The sequence below is a fragment of the Muntiacus reevesi genome, chromosome 2 (assembly GCF_963930625.1).
Source record: "Muntiacus reevesi chromosome 2, mMunRee1.1, whole genome shotgun sequence".
Classification (NCBI taxonomy): Eukaryota; Metazoa; Chordata; class Mammalia; order Artiodactyla; family Cervidae; genus Muntiacus; species Muntiacus reevesi.
In genome coordinates, this window is record NC_089250.1 from 92,691,458 (window position 1) to 92,710,850 (window position 19,393).

Below are 19,393 nucleotides of genomic sequence, written 5' to 3' on the forward strand. Positions count from 1 at the left end.
TTGCTGCCTTTGCTTTGGTGTCAAATTTTTAAAAAAGATTATTGCCACCACTAATGTTGAGAAGCTTACCTATATTTTCTTCTAAAAGTTTTGTGGGTTCAAGTCTTAATTTTCAGATCTTTAATCCATTTTGAGTTGATTTTTGTGTCTGATGTAAGGTAGGGGTCTAGTTTCTTTCTTTTGCATGTGGCTGTCCAGTTTCCCAACACCATTTATTAAAGAGATTATCCTTTCCCCATATGTATTCTTAGTTCCTTTGTTGTAAATTAATAGCCATATGTGTATGTATGTTTATTTCTGGGCTCTCCATTCTGTCTCATTGACCTATATACCTATTTTTATGCCAAGGCCATACTGTTTTGATTACTATAGCTTGGTACTGTAGTTTGAAGTAATTTTTGTTTATTTTAGTGTTCCATATTCATATTTTTTGTAGCTTCTTAGCTATACACTTCTTATAGTGGTTGCTCTGAGTGTTACAATGTACATTTTTAACTTGTAACAGTCTATTCAGAGTCAATTACAACTTTATGTAAAACCTTGCAACAATTAATTCCATTTCTATCCCTTGTCCTGTATATTGTTGTTGTCGTATATTTTCCTGTATTTGTTGTTATGATATGGTTTAAACCCCAAAATACAGTGTTAAAACATTTGCTTTAAATAATGTTATCTTATAAAGAAATTAGAATATGTAAATAGACTGTAAAATTTATTCTCGTATTTTTTGTTTCTAGTATCTTCATTTCTTTCCATAGATTCAGCTTTCTGTCTGTCATTTCCCTTCAGCCCAGAGAATCTTTAAAGCTTCATTTTTCTTGTAGGCAATAAAATCTCTCAATTTCTATTTGTCTGAAAAGTCTTTCTTTTTCCTTTATTAGTGAAGAGTGTGTTCTCTGTGTAGAATCCTGAGCTGACTGTTAGTTTTCTTCTAGCACTGTGAATACGCCACCCCAGTGCCTCTGGCCTCTGTCTCTCTGTTCACATGTAGGCGTCTGTGTCACTGATCCCTCATCTGCTGTAGGCTGTTTCTGCTCGCTGATTTCCATACTGTCTCTTTATCTTTGGTTTTTAGCAGTTTGACTGTGACCTGGTTATATTTGATTTGCCTTTCGTTTATCCTGCTCCAGATTTGCTGATCCCTTTGAATTTGTAAGTTGAAGTTTTCACTGAATTTGGGAAATCTTTGGCCTTCTATTTCTTCACATGTTGTTTTATGCCTCATTCTTGGCCTCTTAAATGCACATATGTTATACCACTTGATACTGTCCATAGGTTGCTTCAGCTTTTTTTCTCTTTCAGTATTTTTCTCTGTATTCACCAGATAGATCAGTTTTTATTGATCCATTTTCAAATTCACTGATATCTTTAATCTACTATTCAGCCCAGTCAGTCAATTTTTTATTTCAGATAATTGCAGTTTTCAGTTCTGGAATATCCATTTAATTCTTGTAGTTTTCATTTCTCTGCTGAGATTCCCCATGTTTGTTCATTCCAATCATCATTTCCTTGGAGTTCTTGGATATAGTTATTATGAATGCATCTTTAAAATCCTCTGTTGATTTCAACGTGTGAGTCATCTCAGGATGAGTTTCTATTGACATTTTTTCTCTTGGGTATGGAATATATTTTTATCTTCTCATGCCTGCTAATTTTTTTATTTTATGTTGAAAATGGTGAATGGTATGTTGTAGAGACATTGGATTCTGTTATCTTTCTCTAGAGTGTTGATCTTTGTTATATATGGTTAATTAAATGACTAGCTTATGACCTTGAATTTGTGTAGGTTTGTCTTTATATTTCACTAGGATGAGTATATCTTAGGTGAAACCCTTATTCTTGAGACATAGTCTATATTCCTAATGTGTCTCTGCTGGAGTTTCTGTAGAAGTGAGATGTTTACCAAACCCTTCTAACTTGGCAGAACTCAAGTGCCAAAACTTGATTCCAGCAGAAATCTTCGTTCTTTCTGTCTTCTAATTGTTTATCTTCATGGGCTCTTCAGGGTCTCCTCTGTGCCTGCAGGTCAGGAGTCAGCCAGGGATTTTAGGGCAGTTATCACCAGATTTGGGATACACCAGACCCCTCCCAGGATCTCCTCCTTCTATTTCAGCCACTCTAGAAACCCCAGACTCTGCTCTCTGATACTTCAGCCCCAAACAGCTGCATTGCAGTGGATCGGAGAGTAACACTGGGGGGAAGTCCCATGTATAGAGAGCTTTCACCCTCTGATTTGATTATTTTTCTTGTTTGCCTGCCTAGTCTTCACTGTGGTCCTTGGGCTTTCCCTAGTTACGGCTCGCAGGGGCTCCTGTCTAGGCTCAGCATGTGCACTTGTCCTGCTGGGTCGCATGGACTTGGTTGTCCCCACCATGTGGGATCTTACTTCCCCGTCAGGGATCAAACCCAGATCCCCTGCACTGGAAGGTGGATTCTTAACCATTGCACCACCAGGGAAATCCCTGATTTTCTTCATTCAGGGGTTGAGTGCTCTCTGGTTTCTGCCTGCCCTTGGCTATTCTACCCCTTTCCCAAATTGGATTTTCCATTTTGCTCAGAGTTTGTACTTGTTCCCTGGAACATGGTTTGCCTATTACAGACCACTTCGTAATACAAGACCGAGAAATTGTTTGCCTGTTCTTCCTGCTCTAGCATGCACCTCTTTAAGAATCATTGAAAACGCTTTTTGACTACTGTACTCTATAAAGAACATACAACACTGTACTGTCCTCTCTGGTTGTGAATATTCTCATCATCTCCATGTATAAAGCCCAGCATAAGCTAGTTATGACCACACCATGCAGTGATAAATATACTATTTATGAGAAGACTTTGTGTGATAATAAAAGGTATATATTATTAACAGATCACAAGTATATAAACTTTTTATTGTGACCAAATAGTATAACTAATTTTGTGTAAAAGTCAAACAACTGGGCTTTATCATTTATGTAAATTTGGCCTGTGATAAGTCTTTGAAGACAAAGACATTCACGACACTATTATCATTAAATTATTGCCATTAAAATTGACCCCATTAGCACTTGAAGTGTCTGAGTGACACATTCCTTACCCTGGTTAATTAGAAAACTCTGCTGCCATGGAAGTAATTTCAGAAGTTACACATTTCAGTTGCTTGGTGAAGACTTCAACTATGCAGAAGCCTTCCTCAGAAGGCAGCTTTTCAGGTTGTTTTCTCAGTCGTCCAGTGAGCTTAAAAAAAAACAAAGTCCTTACCGGGGAAACCGCAGGGCAGATCCCTCTGCAAACGTTGGTGATGGAGTCTGCGCCAGAGAGCGGGCCGCGCGCGGAGGCACAGGTGCCGGGCGCCTCGGCTTTTCGCTGACCTGCTCTTGCTGCACAGGCCTGATGCGGTCGCGGGTGCGGGGGGCCGACGCGGCGCAGGCCAAGGTCCTGACCTTCCTGGACAGCCACTGCGAGTGCAACGAGCGCTGGCTGGAGCCCCTCCTGGAGAGGGTGGCCGAGGTGAGCATGCGGACGGGGCTGGGCCTTTGGGGCGATTTTGTCCACTGTGGGAATCTGTTAATAGGGGAAAATCGCCTGGCAGGTACAGGGGAGGGTGAACCGAGGCTGCTGAGAGCCTGGGTCGTCTCAGACAGCCCTCCCTTGGAGGCTCGTCCTTTCCTGCCCGAAGCTTTGCCCCAATTCTGAGCTCAGAGCAGGTAGGGCGTTGAAGACAGAGCCCGCAGGGCCCCCTGCCTGGACTTGCCGCCCTGAGACCAGGGCTGCGCCTGGTGGGCAGGGACGCATGAGGCCGTCTGGTGAGCGGGGACTGCACCTTTGCCTCCTAGAAGCTGTCTCTAGTGTTATGTTCGGCTTCTTGTGATATCTCTGTTGCCATCTGCTTGTTTTATTGACTTTCTTTTCTTCCTACTAAGAAAGAGCTTATTTGGGACAATAAAGCAAATGTAATGAAAGTACTAGAGAAATATTAAAGGAACAAGTCATTCTTTTTGTACCATAGCCAGGAATGCGGATGAGCAGCAAATCATGAGACATGAAATAACTCAAATGAAATAACTCAAAAGACGTGTTATAATCCTCACTACATAGTCTCATGCTAATGCTTGCTGAGATGCTATCAGCCACTCTTAATTTCTTCTTTGGGGTTAATAAAAATTGACATTTGTTCTTGGCTGTTAGGGGGAAAAAAAAAAACAGGAACAGTCCCAGGAGGTAGTTGTTCTCCACCAGTGAACATGTGTGGGGCCGCCCCACACCCCCTGGCACCTCCTCTGGGGCCGCGTGCTCTGTGCCCCTGACCCCCAGCACAGCGCAGGGCGTGGGGCAGCAGGGGTTGGGGGCGAGGGTCTCCCTCAGGGCACTGACACTCAGACCTCCCCCATGCAGGTCCTGGTTGGCCCTGACACCTGCTCTTGCCTCCCCTGCATTTCAGGACAGGACCCGCGTCGTGTCCCCCATCATTGATGTCATCAACATGGACAACTTTCAGTACGTGGGTGCATCTGCGGACTTAAAAGGCGGTAGGTGTTGCTTGGGGCTCAGCCTCTGTGCAGCTCAGCGCTGCTCCGTCTCGGGTCAGAGGGGCAGCGATAGCGCCTGCATGCGGCCCTGCAGGGTCCCCACCAAGAACGCCCCTGTGCTCAAGCCACAGCTCTCATTAGGGGACAGAAGCAGCCTGACCTCCCTGAGACTGCAGCCACGGTTCCCATCCTTATCTGCTGGACTTATATTGCCACAGGGACGTGTGACTTAGTGTACAGAGCCATCCCCATGGGAGCCGGTAGAGAGATGCCAGGCTGACGGGGTCTGTCCTCTACACCCCACCAACCCCCCGTAGCCTCCATCTCCTGCTGGAAACCCATCCACCTGGCTCTCCCCTGATTTCTGGGCCCCAAGGCCTGCACAGCCCACCCGTCCTGTATCTTGACTGACGGCCCCTTCTCCCCACTAGCCACCTACGTCCCGCCTCCTGCTGGGGACCCTTTTGTCTGAGTGATGCCACTAGTTTCCCAAGGGTGCTTATGTCTTGAGTGTGACCCGTAAAACCCACCCTCTACAAAGCGCCACAGTGATGTGCCTAATCTTGTCTTTATTGTGCTCAGTCGTGACTGCAGCCTTCTAGGTGCCTCTGTCAGTGGGATTACCCTCACAAGAATGGCTCAGTGGGTTGCCATTTCCTCCTCCAAAGGATATTCCCAACCCAAGGCTCAAACCCATGTCTCCTGTGGCTCCTGCATTGGCAGTCCTTACCATCTTGAAAATTATCGAAGGCCCCGAAGTGCTTCGTTCACGTGGACTGTGCTCATGAGCATTTGCTGTGTTAGAAAGTAAGGCTGACAGTGAGGAGAGGGAGTGAGGCAGGCACACCTGTGCTGCCCATGTGCACTGACGCCTCCTGTCCTGAAGCTTCCAGAAAACTCCTTCCTGCACTTTGGAAAAATCAAAAGGGGCCTGTAAAGCCTTCATATAACTATGAAAGGAGTTTTGATAGCACAGACCTCCAGAAAGGACCTGAGGACCCCAGGGGCTCCTGGACTCTGCCTGGAGAGCTGCTATTTTCATGAGGAGCTTCACAAAGCTGATGGGTACACAGGACTCATGCTAGCTGGCCCTGAGAAGCCAACCGTATTGTCTCTGTGATCCAGGACTGTGTGTCTGTGGAGGTGACCTGGGGCCCGCAGGCTCTCCTGTGACCCAGGACTGTCTGTAGGGTGACCTGGGGCCTGCAGGCTCCCCTGTGACCCAGGACTCTGTGTCTGTGAGTTACCTGGGGCCCACAGACTCTCCTGTGACCTCAGGACTGTCTGTGGGGTGATCTGGGGCCTGCAGGCTCTCCCGTGACCCAGGACTGTCTGTGGGGTGACGTGGGGCCTGCAGGCTGTCCTGTGACCCGGGACTGTCTGTGGGGTGATCTGGGGCCCGGAGGCTCTCCTGTGACCCCAGGACTGTCTGTGGGGTGACCTGGGACTCGCAGGCTCTCCTGTGACCCAGGACTGTCTGTAGGGTGACCTGGGGCCCGCAGGCTCCCCTGTGACCCAGGACTCTGTGTCTGTGAGTTACCTGGGGCCCACAGACTCTCCTGTGACCTCAGGACTGTCTGTGGGGTGATCTGGGGCCCGCAGGCTCTCCTGTGACCCCAGGACTGTCTGTGGGGTGACCTGGGACTCGCAGGCTCTCCTGTGACCCAGGACTGTCTCTGGGGGTGACGTGGGGCCCACAGGCTCTCCTGTGACCCGGGACTGTCTGTGGGGTAACCTGGGGCCCGCAGGCTCCCCTGTGACCCGGGACTGTCTGTGGGGTGATCTGGGGCCCGGAGGCTCTCCTGTGACCCCAGGACTGTCTGTGGGGTGACGTGGGGCCCGCAGGCTCCCCTGTGACACAGGACTGTGTATCTGTGGGGTGACCTGGGGCCCTCAGGCTCCCCTGTGACTCAGGACTGTCTGTGGGGTGACCTGGGACTCGCAGGCTCTCCTGTGACCCAGGACTGTCTCTGGGGGTGACCTGGGGCCCGCAGGCTCTCCTGTGACCCAGGACTGTCTGTGGGATGACGTGGGGCCCGCAGGCTCTCCTGTGACCCGGGACTGTCTGTGGGGTGACCTGGGGCCCGCAGGCTCTCCTGTGACCCAGGACTGTCTGTGGGGTGACCTGGGGCCTGCAAGCTCTCCTGTGACCCAGGACTGTGTATCTGTGGGGTGACCTGGGGCCCGCAGGTTCCCCGGTGACTCAGGAATGTCTGTGGGGTGACCTGGGGCATGCAGGCTCCTGCACAGCCCACTGGTAAATGCTTCAAGTTCTGAAACTCAGCTGGTTGGCAGCCTGTCCTCTCAGAACTCAGCTAAAAGCCAAGAAGTCAGCAAAGCCTACTGTAAAGAGAGAAACAAAAGAGACGTCAGAACTTTTGCCTTCCGTGTGTGCGATTTACTCACTCTTGATTCCTCACACCTCAGATGAGTGAACTCTTCTTCCAACAGCCCAGCACCCCAGTTTCTTTATGTGAGCTGAGGGGCTTCTTCTCCATCTCTAACATTTTGAACTGATTGGAAGATGGACTATTCCAGACAGACACATAACTGAGGGTCAACTGACAGTAAAAAAAGAAGACAGTAAAACTGAGACATTGGATGGAAACTTAGAAAGCAGAACACTGGGCCCCACCAGGGAGCCCTGGGCCCTGGCGCCTCTTTCAGGCCATGTTGTCATGGGCAGACCATGTCCCTTCTGCCCCTCAACATCCCTGCCTGAGAACAGGGGTGACGACAGTGCAGCCACATGGGGAGGCTGGAGGAGGCCAGGGCTGTGATTGGGCGGCTCCCACCCAATGCCTCAGCTGGGGCAGTGATGCTGGGAGGAGGCACTTAGGTTGGAGACAAGACTCTGGAGCTTCTTAGTAAATGGTGAGCATGTTTGGGGCTTTCCAGTTCAAGCCCTGGGCTGTCACAGTCAGCCTTGGTGTGACTTACCCCTCAAGAACATGCAGGAGCTGAGCTGTGACGGGCTCGCCTCCTGCAGCAGCTGTTTATGGTGGCGCAGGTGTGGATGGTGAGGTGACCCTCATGCTGCCCCAGGGCGGGGCCAGGTCCATTCCGAGAGGACTGGTGACATCCCACCCCATGGGGCTCAGCTGCAAACAGGGGAGACCAAGTTTGAAGGGACCACGTTTGCGGCCCAGGAACCCGTACTCTCATCCCTCTCTGCTCTCTCTCCCCCCCGGGACCTTGTTGGGGGTGCCTGGCAGATTTTTTCAATCCATCACTCTTCTTCCTCACCTCCTGACAGCCCTTGGGTATTGCCTCACAGACTCCGGTTTCCTTATTTCACACTATACTTTCTGGTTTTAGGAAAAAGTGCCCCGCAGTTCCTGTGTTGGATAAGCTTCTCGGGGAGGGATTTGAGTGTGTGCCCACCCCACTGGTCTCCCTGGCCCACTCTGCCCTCAGTCTCTCTCTCTTCCCTCTGCATCTTCTCTGTTTGTTTTCCCTTTGGTTTTCAGTGAATCCATCCAAATACCAGATGTCGCTAAGCTACCAGGGACAGAAGTATCAGCAGAAGCAGCCCGTGCTTACAGCATCCTGTGTTTGTTTTCTCTTCTGTGACCTGCAGGTTTTGACTGGAACTTGGTGTTCAAATGGGATTACATGACCCCTGAGCAGAGGCGGTCCCGGCAGGGGAACCCCGTCGCTCCCATAAAGTAAGTGCCAGGTGTCCTTCAGGTTCCCTTCTCCGAGGTCACAGCCGAGACGTCAGGCTCCAGCCTCGTGTTCCCTCGGGTCCTAGGCGCGCTCTCGTCTCCAGCCGCACCCTCACAGGCCCTCATCTTCACTCAAGGGAGAGTCTCTGCCAACAGCTTGTAGAGTAAAGTACTTTGAGATTTATTTTCTTGTACTTTCATATATCAAATCTGCCAGTTCCACGTCCTTTGTGCCGATAATGTAGAGCAGTTTCCACAGAGGATGGGGTCTCAGGCTGCCATCAGGGCCTGGGCAGAGAGGCGGGCGGGCAGGGTGAGCCCCGCTGCTGCCCCCGGTCAGCCCCGCTTATTCCCCGGATGCTGCCCTCCTCTGTGCAGACACAGGAGGCACCTGTACCGCTGCCAGGTGTGCTGGGGATGCCTGTCCGGGAACCCCTCATTCAGGGGGCCCCTGCGGACCCTGTCGCTGGCTACATTGTCGCGTGTGTCCCCCGCCAGCAGGGGGCTCCAGCAGCATGGGGCCTGGGCTTCTCACGGTGACTCCATGGAGACAGGGCTGGGGCTCTGCTGGTGGCCTCTCCCCAGGCCGAGGGGAAACGGGAAGATGATGGTTCCTCCAACAGAGGAAGACGCTGTCCTATGAGGATAAGAACAAGGGCAGCTAGTGTCAGCGAGCGTCTCCTGCGTGCACTGGGTGCTTTAAGCCTGTGATTGTTTATAATCCTCCAAGGAACCTGGCATGGAAAAACTGAGTGCTGGCCTGGGGCCCCCCAGCAAGCGTCCCAGCCCAGCGGCTGCTCTCACGCAGGGAGCTCCCCGCAGCCCCTCGCACTTGGGAACGTCTGAGCAGGGCACTTAAGCCAGCAGGGGTCAAGCCAAGAGGGGCCCCTGAAGCTCTGAGCTAAGGACCAGGCTGTGCTGTTGATTTTAAGTCTGGTTTTCAGTCTTGAGCTTGGCATTCGAGTGCTGGTGATCTAACCTTGACCTTCGGCCTCCTCTCCTACCCTCTCTGCCGCTGTAGGACCCCTATGATTGCTGGAGGGCTGTTCGTGATGGATAAGCTCTATTTTGAAGAGCTGGGGAAGTATGACATGATGATGGACGTGTGGGGAGGAGAAAACCTGGGTACGTATGAGCCTTGTGTCTTTGGACACCAGTCTGTTTCCAGTTCTGCTGGAACTGTGGTCTCTTCCTGCCAGCCAAGGGGTGGAAATGAAAAGGGGAAGTTCTGGAGAAATTATTAAGTGAGAGTTTGTAGTATGCAGGTGCCAGTTGGAAAAGGTTTGTAGAGACATTAAAGTGACCATGTAACAGACATAATTAGTCCCCTTATAAAGTATAAATAGCACCCTTTTTACTCTTAAAAGTTTCTTGTGTTGTGCATTAGAATGTGTTTCCTTAAGAATGTAGGAGGCTAGATACAGAGTCTTTGAAGGAAATTGCATACTTTTTAATGTCATCTGAATTCAGGAGTTTGGAAAACAGACTGACAAAAATTGAGGGAACACTTCAGGCTCTAAGACTCATTTTTAGACACATAGGATGGAAAATGAGTCCCAGCGAAGCCTATTAGACTGGCTGAATTATAATCATGGGGCAGGGATAGTTCTATTTTGTTTTTCTTTGTAGTGCATACAAATCATTTTTACCCATGATTAGGGACAATTAAATTGTGTAGAGTTTGGTCTTTACTGGTAGTTGCATCATGTTTACTGCATAAATATAGAAGGACTCCTGTTTTATGTTATTTTTTTGTTTAGGGGGTTTTGTTTGTTTCACTTAAAGTTTTTGAGCTGAGTCTCCTCACCTTTGAATGCTGCTAAATTACTTTCTCCCCTGGGTAGAAGGAAAGAAGGATGCTGGTATCACTTGTAGTAGTTTTTACTTGTAACAGAGACTTTGATTTTTTGTTTGTTTAAAAGAAAAGACTAGGTTAGACAAGCCTGTTATTTTTCTCTCATTTTCTGATATTAATGTTAGTGATAATGTCTCATTTGTGGAGAGAGGTTATCACCCTGGTAGATTTTGAAAGCTTCTTTAGATTCAGTAACTACACGCGGAGGAAGGGCCTGAGTCCGATGCCTTTGGTTTTTTAATGATACACTGACAGGGAGGCAGGACATGATTGAAATCTGAGCACAGAAGGATTCGGAAGGATTGTTAATCTCCTGAGGGGATTCTGAGTCACCCTCGTCCTGCCGGCACCCCTGGGGCAGTCCAGCCAGCCAGGATCACCCCTTGGTAGCAAAGTAGAGTGGGGTTTGCCGTGTGCCATTAGGTTAGGGTGGGTGGAGGCAGCCAACCTTTTAAAGCACAGAGTGTGGAAAGAGTATGAATTTAACATCAAAAGAGACTGCACCGGAGACCAGCGGGAGGAGAGATGATCTCCCCCATTGCCTGGTTTATTGTCAGTTTGGCTTGTGTATTCAAGTACCTGTGCCATGTGCGAGGTTCCTTGGACGGGCTCGCGGGGTTCAGGTGACCCATTGTGGACGGGGAGGCCTAGGGTCGTGCGGCCTGGTTCTGCGGGCACTGTGACACCGCCTCCCAACGGGCTCTGACATGACCACTCTGGAGGGTCTTCTCCCACCAGGATTAAACAGGCACAAGGTTTCAGCAGGAGGAGCTTGCGATGAGTCTTTCTCTCATCTTGGCCCTGCTCAGACTTAATTTTCTGGGTACTGCATGCACACCCACAGCGGTTGTCCAGCCTGAGGACTGGTGTGGGTACCTATTAGGAGAGTCAGAGAGTGGGAATACCCGAGTCAAATCCAAACATCCCGTCTTGGGATGCCCCACCAAATCTCCTAGAGCTCCCAGATTTCCTGATGTACAGTGTAAATCTAATTAAAGCACTTAAAAAAGACAGAGGGAATTCCCAGTTTTCCAGTGGTTAGGACTCAGCACCTTCATTGCTGTGGCACCAGGTTCAGTCCCTGGTTGGGGAGCTAAGATCCCACAAGCCTTGCACTGAGGCCAAAAAAAGGAAAAAAAAAATTTTTTTTAATAAATAAAAAGGACAAAGAACTCTATCCCTGGCCCCTGTGAGATGTGGGGTTAGACTCCTTGGGAATGTTATTTGTCCTTCTCAACCCATCCCTGCAGCCTTAGGAATGATGCTGACCACCCCAGTGCATCGTCTCGTTTCATGCTTTCTGGAAGGGACTGAGGTCTTGCTTGAGGTCTTTAGCTTATTGTTAGTAGAGCCAAGATACAGACACAAACTGCCTAATTAAAAAGCCACCATGTTTTCCTGGGTAATCAGTCATCCCTCGTTGGAGCCCAGTGAGATCAGCTGAACATAACTGTAGTTGTTCATGGCCTTAAAACTCTCCCACCAGGTCTCTGAATGGCTCCCTTACTGGTTTAACAGGCTCCCCATACAGGAGCCAGGGAGTCTTCATGGCCCCCAGTTTTGAATTTTCCAGATAGGCAATTTTATTTCCTTAGATACAGAGAGCCTCCTAGTCAAGTTTCATTCAACACTCTGTAGGCTTGGTGGTTACGAGCACACATGTCTAATATGATGAGGGAAATGGTCATTAAAATCCCCAAACTGCGACATAGGGAGGTGTTTGGGGCTTCCGCCCCCTGGTCCCAGTAGAGACTCCTGCTGGCCTGCTCACACATGGCGTCACATCCTTTGGCCACAGCCTGGGCACCTGCTGCCACTCGGGGCCTTGTGCTCCTCAGGAACCCACCTGGCTCAGACCCGCCCGCGCTGCAGCAGTGACTGCGTGTGCCGTCCTGTCCCAGTCCCCCCCGCGTGTTGTCAGGCGTGCAGAGTGATGCTGAGGAAGCCTTTCAGGAAAACGAAGTCTAGCCCTCCATCATATCGTACCTTGATTTTCCTGCGCAACCTATTTCTTGAGTTCAGTCACGCCCCTGCTCAGAACGGGTGGCGATCAGGACGGGAGCCCGGCCACCTCCCTGTGTCCGGGCTGCTCCCAAGCCTGGTGCTCTGGGCTGCATGCGTGCGCAGGTGTCATGACCCGCACCTGCTTGCCCAGGTCCTGAGTCCTGGGTAGACTCTGTGTTGACCCGGGTGAAGAGCAGCCTTTGCTGGCCTGGTGGCTACTGGCTGCTGAAAGCCGGGGTGGCTGCCAGGTCTGGTTGTTCTTCGGGTGTCATTGGTCCCTGGACTTGGGCGGCTGGCTGGACACCTGCTGGTCCACAGGGATGAGATAAGTTTTGCAATTTAAGGGGAGACATTGTTTTTGTCCCGGATGTAGGAAGCTCAGGTGCGTACGGATGCTCTGGGCACTTAAGTTTTAGAGGAAGGTGGTGTACACAGTTGCCTCTTACGTCTGCATTAGGGCTGATGTGGGCGTTTCATGCCTTTTGATCATGGACTTTTGTGCACCGTTGGTTGCCTTTTCTAACTGGGATCCTTAGGGGGCATAGTAATACTCCCTGTGGAGAACCAGTCAGAGAGGAGTTCTGGGCCGAGTCTCATCCACAGTGATTGTGATGTTACAGGGATGCCTGGTCTGCTGCCAGGAGTCTGCTGTTCACAGTGGGCCAGGGAATCACTCTTGTCCTAGGGTTTCTAGTCTGGATCTGAAAAATATTTCAAGCGTGCTCTTACTGTCTTTAAAATTTGGGATAGACTTTCATGGAAACAAGGAATTTGGTGACACAGATAGAGCTGGCAATAGATAGAGCTAGTAATTCTGCTCAGTGGTAAAATCTAAGATAGAAATTTTCCAGTGTGGGTAGTTTGTTGGGCATAAATTATTCACTTTATCTACACTACTTTATATTGTCTATATAATAACACTGCTACGCAGACACCCTCATTCAATCTTTAGGATATTTCATTCAATCTTTTTTTTCTCCATCTTTATTGAGGTTGCACTGACAATTTAGAATTGTATATATTTAAGGTATACAGCAGGATGATTTGATACGCACTTGCATCCCCCACACACATACTTCCTTGATTGTGCCCTGTAGTCTAGAGACCAGTGTCAGATGTCCCGCCGGGGGACATTCAAGGACCCTCTGGGAAAAGGGTCCTCCCTGTTGGCATTGCCTCAGGCCCTGGAGGTGGGGTGGGTACCCACGACCCATGGGTGGCCCAGGCCCTTGGTCACCCGTATCTTCCCCACCTCAGAGATCTCGTTCCGCGTGTGGCAGTGTGGCGGCAGCCTGGAGATCATCCCCTGCAGCCGCGTGGGACACGTGTTCAGGAAGCAGCACCCATATACCTTCCCGGGAGGCAGCGGCACTGTCTTCGCCCGGTAAGTGGCCGAGAGGCCCAGCAGGGCCACGAGCACTGCTGACCGGCCCCGCACAGGCCTGTGTGGAAACATGTCCTGCAAGGGGCCGCCCCTCGGCGATGACGGGCAGCTGTAGGGACTGAGGACAGCATATCGCGCTGTCTGATGCGGGATCAGGGAGCTCCTGTGGGTTTTAAGCAGCTACTAGACTCCTTTGTTTTGGACTTTAGAAGGATTCTTCTGGCCCCTGGCCAGAGGATGGCAAGGATGACACCAAGAGGAAATGATGGTGCGGGTGGCATGTTCCCCCTCCACTAGAGGGCAGGGGCCAGGCAGGCGTGTCTGCTGATGCACAGGAGAGAGCCAGCGGGGACTCCTTGGTGACACCCAGGCTGGCGATCACACACTTGGCTGACGGGGTGCCCCTGCAGACACAGGAAGCCTCAGAGCAGGGTGGGCGTGCGTAAGGTGGGGGATAACTAGTTTATTTTGCATGTTGCATTTTAAAACATGTATTAAGTATAGATTGCACAATATTCCCGTATCGCACAGAAACTAGATTTCTTAGCATAGAGAATCTAAGTTCAGGGAAACTTTAACAGAAGCCAAATGTCATATAATGCTTCTGACCAAATCGCCTTCTCCCCAAAAGTATATCATTTCCCAGATGTTGTCTGAACTTCATTTCTCTTTGTTAGAAATAAAAAATATGTTCTTACATGACAACCTCTACAAAATCAAGCAGTGATATGTACATTTTCCTGTGGGGCACTGTGAGACTTCTCAGAAACCTCTTGTAGAGACAGATCAAACACTTCCAATCAAAGCCTGATAGCTACCAGAAAAGCCTGGGTTTCAGAAAACAGTCTTTTAAAATACACAAGACATTGCTTTATATGCTTTTTTAAAGGGGAAAAAAAAAACCCACTGTTTTTTAGAAGGGAAGCTTTTCTGTTCTATTTTACAGCCCAAGAGTCCTTACGCTGGAGATATAGGGAGGAAACGGACCTGTGGTTCAGAACTGGGGCCAGCGTGGACCGTCAGGCCTTCAGCAAGGCCCGTGCTGCCCCCTCTTGGTTGAGTCACCTAAAAGATAGGGAGGTAGAATTTGTTAGTTTTGAAGTCCAGTTCTCTTTAATTTCTTCTAAAATGCGACATTCAGGGTATAAGTATTTCATCATCTAAAAGTTGGGACTTGACAACAATAGCTAATATTTATAAAGTGTTTCACATGTGCTAGGCTGTTGGATGCTTTATAAATATTCACATACTCTCCATGTGTATGAGTATGAGGAGTATATACTCCTCATAAAGCCTTATAAATTAAGTATTATTATTTCTGGGCTTCCCTGGTGGTAAAGAATCTGCCTGTCATGTTGGAGACTGCCTGCCATGCAGGAGACGCAGATTCAATCCCTGGGTCGGAAAGATCCCCTGAAGAAGGAAATGGTAACCCGCTCCAATATTCTTGCCATGGATTCTTGTCATTCTTGCCATGGAAAAATCCTATGGACAGGGGAGCCTGGTGGGCTACAGTCTATGGGGTCAAAAGAGTCAGATACAAGTTGGTGACCTAAACCATCACCAGCATTTCCACTTTAGGGGTAAGAGAAACTGAGGCACAAAAAGGTTCAGTTCCTTTGTCTAAGTTCATGCAGCTGGAAAGTGGGATTCAGTCTTAGCCACTTGGCTCTGGAGTCCATGTTACTTTTTATCCAAATCTCCAAGTACAGTTAGTGCTTGAGGCTACTAGATTTCGGCATTGAGACAGACTCTAAAGTGGGTTCTAGGGTGGCAGGTAGGACCATCTCATTGGTGGAGGTCACTGTGTGAGGAAGGGAAGGAGGCAGGGACGATGGGAGGAATGCATGGAGAAGTGGCCCCTGGGCTCCTGTCTCTTTCTGCCACACGTGTGCCCTGTTGCTTTAGAGACAGCAAGGTGATGCCACACCCGCGAGCCCTTACATCATATCGCATCCCTGGGTACCCGCTGAGTGAGAACCCTTGGGCCGTCCCTTCTCTTTCTTACAGCTCTGTTTCCAGTTAGCCTCTTCCAGGCCTCTGAAGAGGCTGAAGAGTGATGCCGATGTGCTTGCATGTGGATGTGGATCAGGGTTTAGCAAAAGGCCACGGAGCTCCCAGTCAGAACAGCCGTGGGACCGCGGGGCAGGTGCCTTACAAGATATCTGGGTTTACTTTTAGTAGTTAATGGTGAGACTTATTCATGGGGAGGGTGACTACGATTAAATTAAATACAGAAAGCAGCAGTTTAAACTTACTCTCTTACCAAACGTTTTCCTGTTTAATGTGTGTGACTGGCCAGTCCCACCCTCTCTCTCCTGCCTGCTTCCTGGCAAAACTACTTCACCTGCACCGAGGCCCGGCCGGGAGGAGACCAAAGGCGAGGTGCCCTGTACTTACAGCTCCTAGAAGGCTGCTTGCTGTATAGGCGCCTGAGAAATATTTACACAGGTGAATTTAAACTAGTGCTGAGCAGTGCAGGAAGCTCGTTCTTTGCGGCTACCTATGTATCTTTTTTAATTAAGTAGACAGAAAAGGGGGCTTTGCATTTAGGAGTTGAGAAATGACTTAAATCACTTAATGACTTTTAGGTGATTTAAAACTGCTGTGTGCTTGCACTTCCTAAAACCTTTTAATTTGGTTAAAACATCCTTCAGTCTCCCTCTCCCCCATTCCCTTCCTCCCCACTCTTCTTCTCCCACCACACACATCTCTACCATGTGCTATGCTGCTACTACTGTATTTTCATCCGTCAAGTCAGGGACATCTTCCCATGGCAACATGTGAAACATATGCCTGTATCTTTCATGGCCTCAGAGGAGTCCATGTATTTGAACACTTTACTGTTGATGGTTGTACAGTTTCTGCTTTTTCTGCCATTGTAAACAGTGCTAAATTGAGCATGTTTTCATTCCTGGTTGATTAATTTCTAGATGTGGGAACTGCTAGACCAGAGGACAGGAACATTCGAATTATCTTGTCTGCCTCTTACAGGGTCTTCTAAACAACAATCCATCTAGACACATACATCACTTGATAAGAAAGATCAGTTCAGTTCAGTTCAGTCGCTCGGTCGTGTCTGGCTCTTTGTGACCCCATGAACTGCAGCAGCCAGGCCTCCCTGTCCATCACCAACTTCCGGAGCTTATTCAAACTCATGTCCATCAAGTCGGTGATGCCTCCAACCATCTCATCCTCTGTCGTCCCCTTCTCTTCCTGCCCTCAATCTTTCCCAGCATCAGGGTCTTTTCCAATGAGTCAGCTCTTTGCATCAGGTGGCCAAAGTATTGAAGTCTCAGCTTCAGCATCTGTCCTTCCAATGAACACCCAGGACGGATCTCCTTTAGGATGGACTGTTTGGATCTCCTTTCAGTCCAAGGGACTCTAAAGAGTCTTTTCCAACACCACAGTTCAAAAGCATCAATTCTTTGGCGCTCAGATTTCTTTATAGTCCAACTCTCACATCCATACATGACTACTAGAAAAACCATAGCCTTGACTGGATGGACCTTTGTTGGCAAAGTAATGTTTTTTAACATGCTGTCTAGGTTGGTCATAACTTTTCTTCCAAGGAGTAAGCGTCTTTTAATTTCATGGCTGTAGTCACCATCTGCACTGATTTTGGAGCCAAAAAAAATAAAGTCAGCCACCGTTTCCACTGTTTCCCCATCTATTTGCCATGAAGTATTGAGACTGGATGCCATGGTCTTAGTTTTCTGAATGTTGAGCTTTAAGCCAACTTTTTCACTCTCCTCTTTCACTTTCATCAAGACGCTTTTTAGTTCCTCTTCACTCTCTGCCATAAGGGTGGTGTCATCTACATATCTGAGGTTATTGATATTTCTCCCAGAAATCTTGATTCCAGCTTATGCTTCATTGAGCCCAGCGTTTCTCATAATGTACTCTGCATATAAGTTAAATAAGCAGGATGATAATATACAGCCTTGGCGTACTCCTTTTCCTATTTGGAACCAGTGTGTTGTTCCATGTCCAGTTCTAACTGTTGCTTCCTGACCTGCATACAGGTTTCTCAAGAGGCAGGCCAGGTGGTCTGGTATTCCCATCTCTTTCAGAATTTTCCACAGTTTCTTGTGATCCACACAGTCAAAGGCTTTGGCATAGTCAATAAAACAGAAATAGATGTTTTTCTGGAACTCTCTTGCTTTTTCGATGATCTAACAGATGTTGGCAATTTAATCTCTGGTTCCTCTGTCTTTTCTAAAACCAGCTTGAACATCTGGAAGTTCACAGTTCACATATTGCTGAAACCTGACTTGGGGAATTTTGAGCATTACTTTGCTAGTGTGTGAGATAAGTGCAATTGTGCGGGAGTTTGAGCATTCTTTGGGACTGCCTTTTTTGGGATTGGAATGAAAACTGACCTTTTCCAGTCCTTTGGCCATGGCTGAGTTTTCCAAATTTGCTGACATATTGAGTGCAGCACTTTCACAGCATCATCTTTCAGGACTTGAAATAGCTCAACTGGAATTCCATCACCTCCACTAGCTTTGTTCATAGTGATGCTCCCTAAGGCCCACTTGACTTCACATTCCAGAATGTCTGTCTCTAGGTGAGTGATCACACCATCATGATTCACTGGGTCGTGAAGATCTTTTTTGTATAGTTCTTCTGTGTATTCTTGCCATACAGGAGATGGCAAGAGTGAACGTCAACATTCTAGGAATCAGAGAACTAAAATGGACTGGAATGGGTGAATTTAACTCAGATGACTATTATATCTACTACTGTGGGCAGGAATCCCTTAGAAGAAATGGAGTAGCCTCATAGTCAAGAAAAGAGTCCGAAATGCAGTACTTGGATGCAATCTCAAAAACGACAGAATGATCTCTGTTTGTTTCCAAGGCAAACCATTCAGTATCACGGTAATCCAAGTCTATGCCCCGACCAGTAATACTGAAGAAGCTGAAGTTGAACAGTTCTATGAAGAACTACAAGACCTTCTAGAACTAACACCCAAAAAAGATGTCCTTTTCATTATAGGGGACTGAAATGCAAAAGTACGAAGTCAAGAAACACCTGGAGTAACAGGCAGATTTGGCCTTGGGGTACAGAATGATGCAGGGCAAAGGTTAATAGAGTTTTGCCAAGAGAACGCACTGGTCATAGCAAACAACCTCTTCCAACAACACAAGAGAAGACTCTACACATGGACATCACCAGATGATCAACACCGAAATCAGATTGATTATATTCTTTGCAGCCAAAGATGGAGAAGCTCTATACAGTCAGCAAAAATAAGACCGGGAGCAGACTATGCCTCGGATCATGAACTCCTTATTGCCAAATTCAGACTTAAATTGAAGAAAGTGGGGAAAACCACTAGACCATTCAGGTATGACCTAAATCAAATCCCTTATGATTATACAGTGGATGTGAGAAATAGATTTAAGGGACTAGATCTGATAGCTGGAGTGCCTGATGAACTATGGACAGAGGTTCATGACATTGTACAGGAAACAGGGATCAAGACCATCCCCAAGAAAAAGAAATGCAAAAAAGCAAAATGGCTGTCTGAGGAGGCCTTACAAATAGCTGTGAAAAGAAGAGAAGTGAAAAGCAAAGGAGAAAAGGAAAGATATTCCCATTTGAATGCAGAGTTCCAAAGAATAGCAAGGAGAGATAAGAAAGCCTTCCTCACTGATCAATGCAACGAAATTGAGGAAAACAATAGAATGGGAAAGACTAGAGATCTCTTCAAGAAAAGTAGAGATACCAAGGGAATATTTCATGCAAAGATGGGCTCAATAAAGGACAGAAATGCTATGGACCTGACAGTGCAGTTCAGTCAGTTCAGTCGCTCAGTCGTGTCCGACTCTTTGTGACCCCATGAATCGCAGCACACCAGGCCTCCCTGTCCATCACCAACTCCCGGAGTTTACTCATACTTATGCCCATCGAGTCGGTGATGCCATCCAGCCATTTCATCCTCTGTCATCCCCTTCTCTCCTGCCCCCAA

At 48.3% G+C, this 19,393-nt stretch overlaps 1 protein-coding gene across 1 annotated transcript in view; it reads left to right on the top strand.

Annotated features, from left to right (window-relative positions):
• The window catches only part of GALNT2 (polypeptide N-acetylgalactosaminyltransferase 2), a 175,793-nt gene that overhangs the window by 141,335 nt on the left and 15,065 nt on the right, over positions 1 to 19,393 (top strand). The window contains exons 7-11 of the mRNA XM_065922341.1: positions 3,365 to 3,486; positions 4,418 to 4,505; positions 8,086 to 8,173; positions 9,195 to 9,298; positions 13,290 to 13,416. Coding sequence (XP_065778413.1) covers positions 3,365 to 3,486; positions 4,418 to 4,505; positions 8,086 to 8,173; positions 9,195 to 9,298; positions 13,290 to 13,416 — 529 coding nt within the window. The remainder of the gene's footprint in view (positions 1 to 3,364; positions 3,487 to 4,417; positions 4,506 to 8,085; positions 8,174 to 9,194; positions 9,299 to 13,289; positions 13,417 to 19,393) is intronic.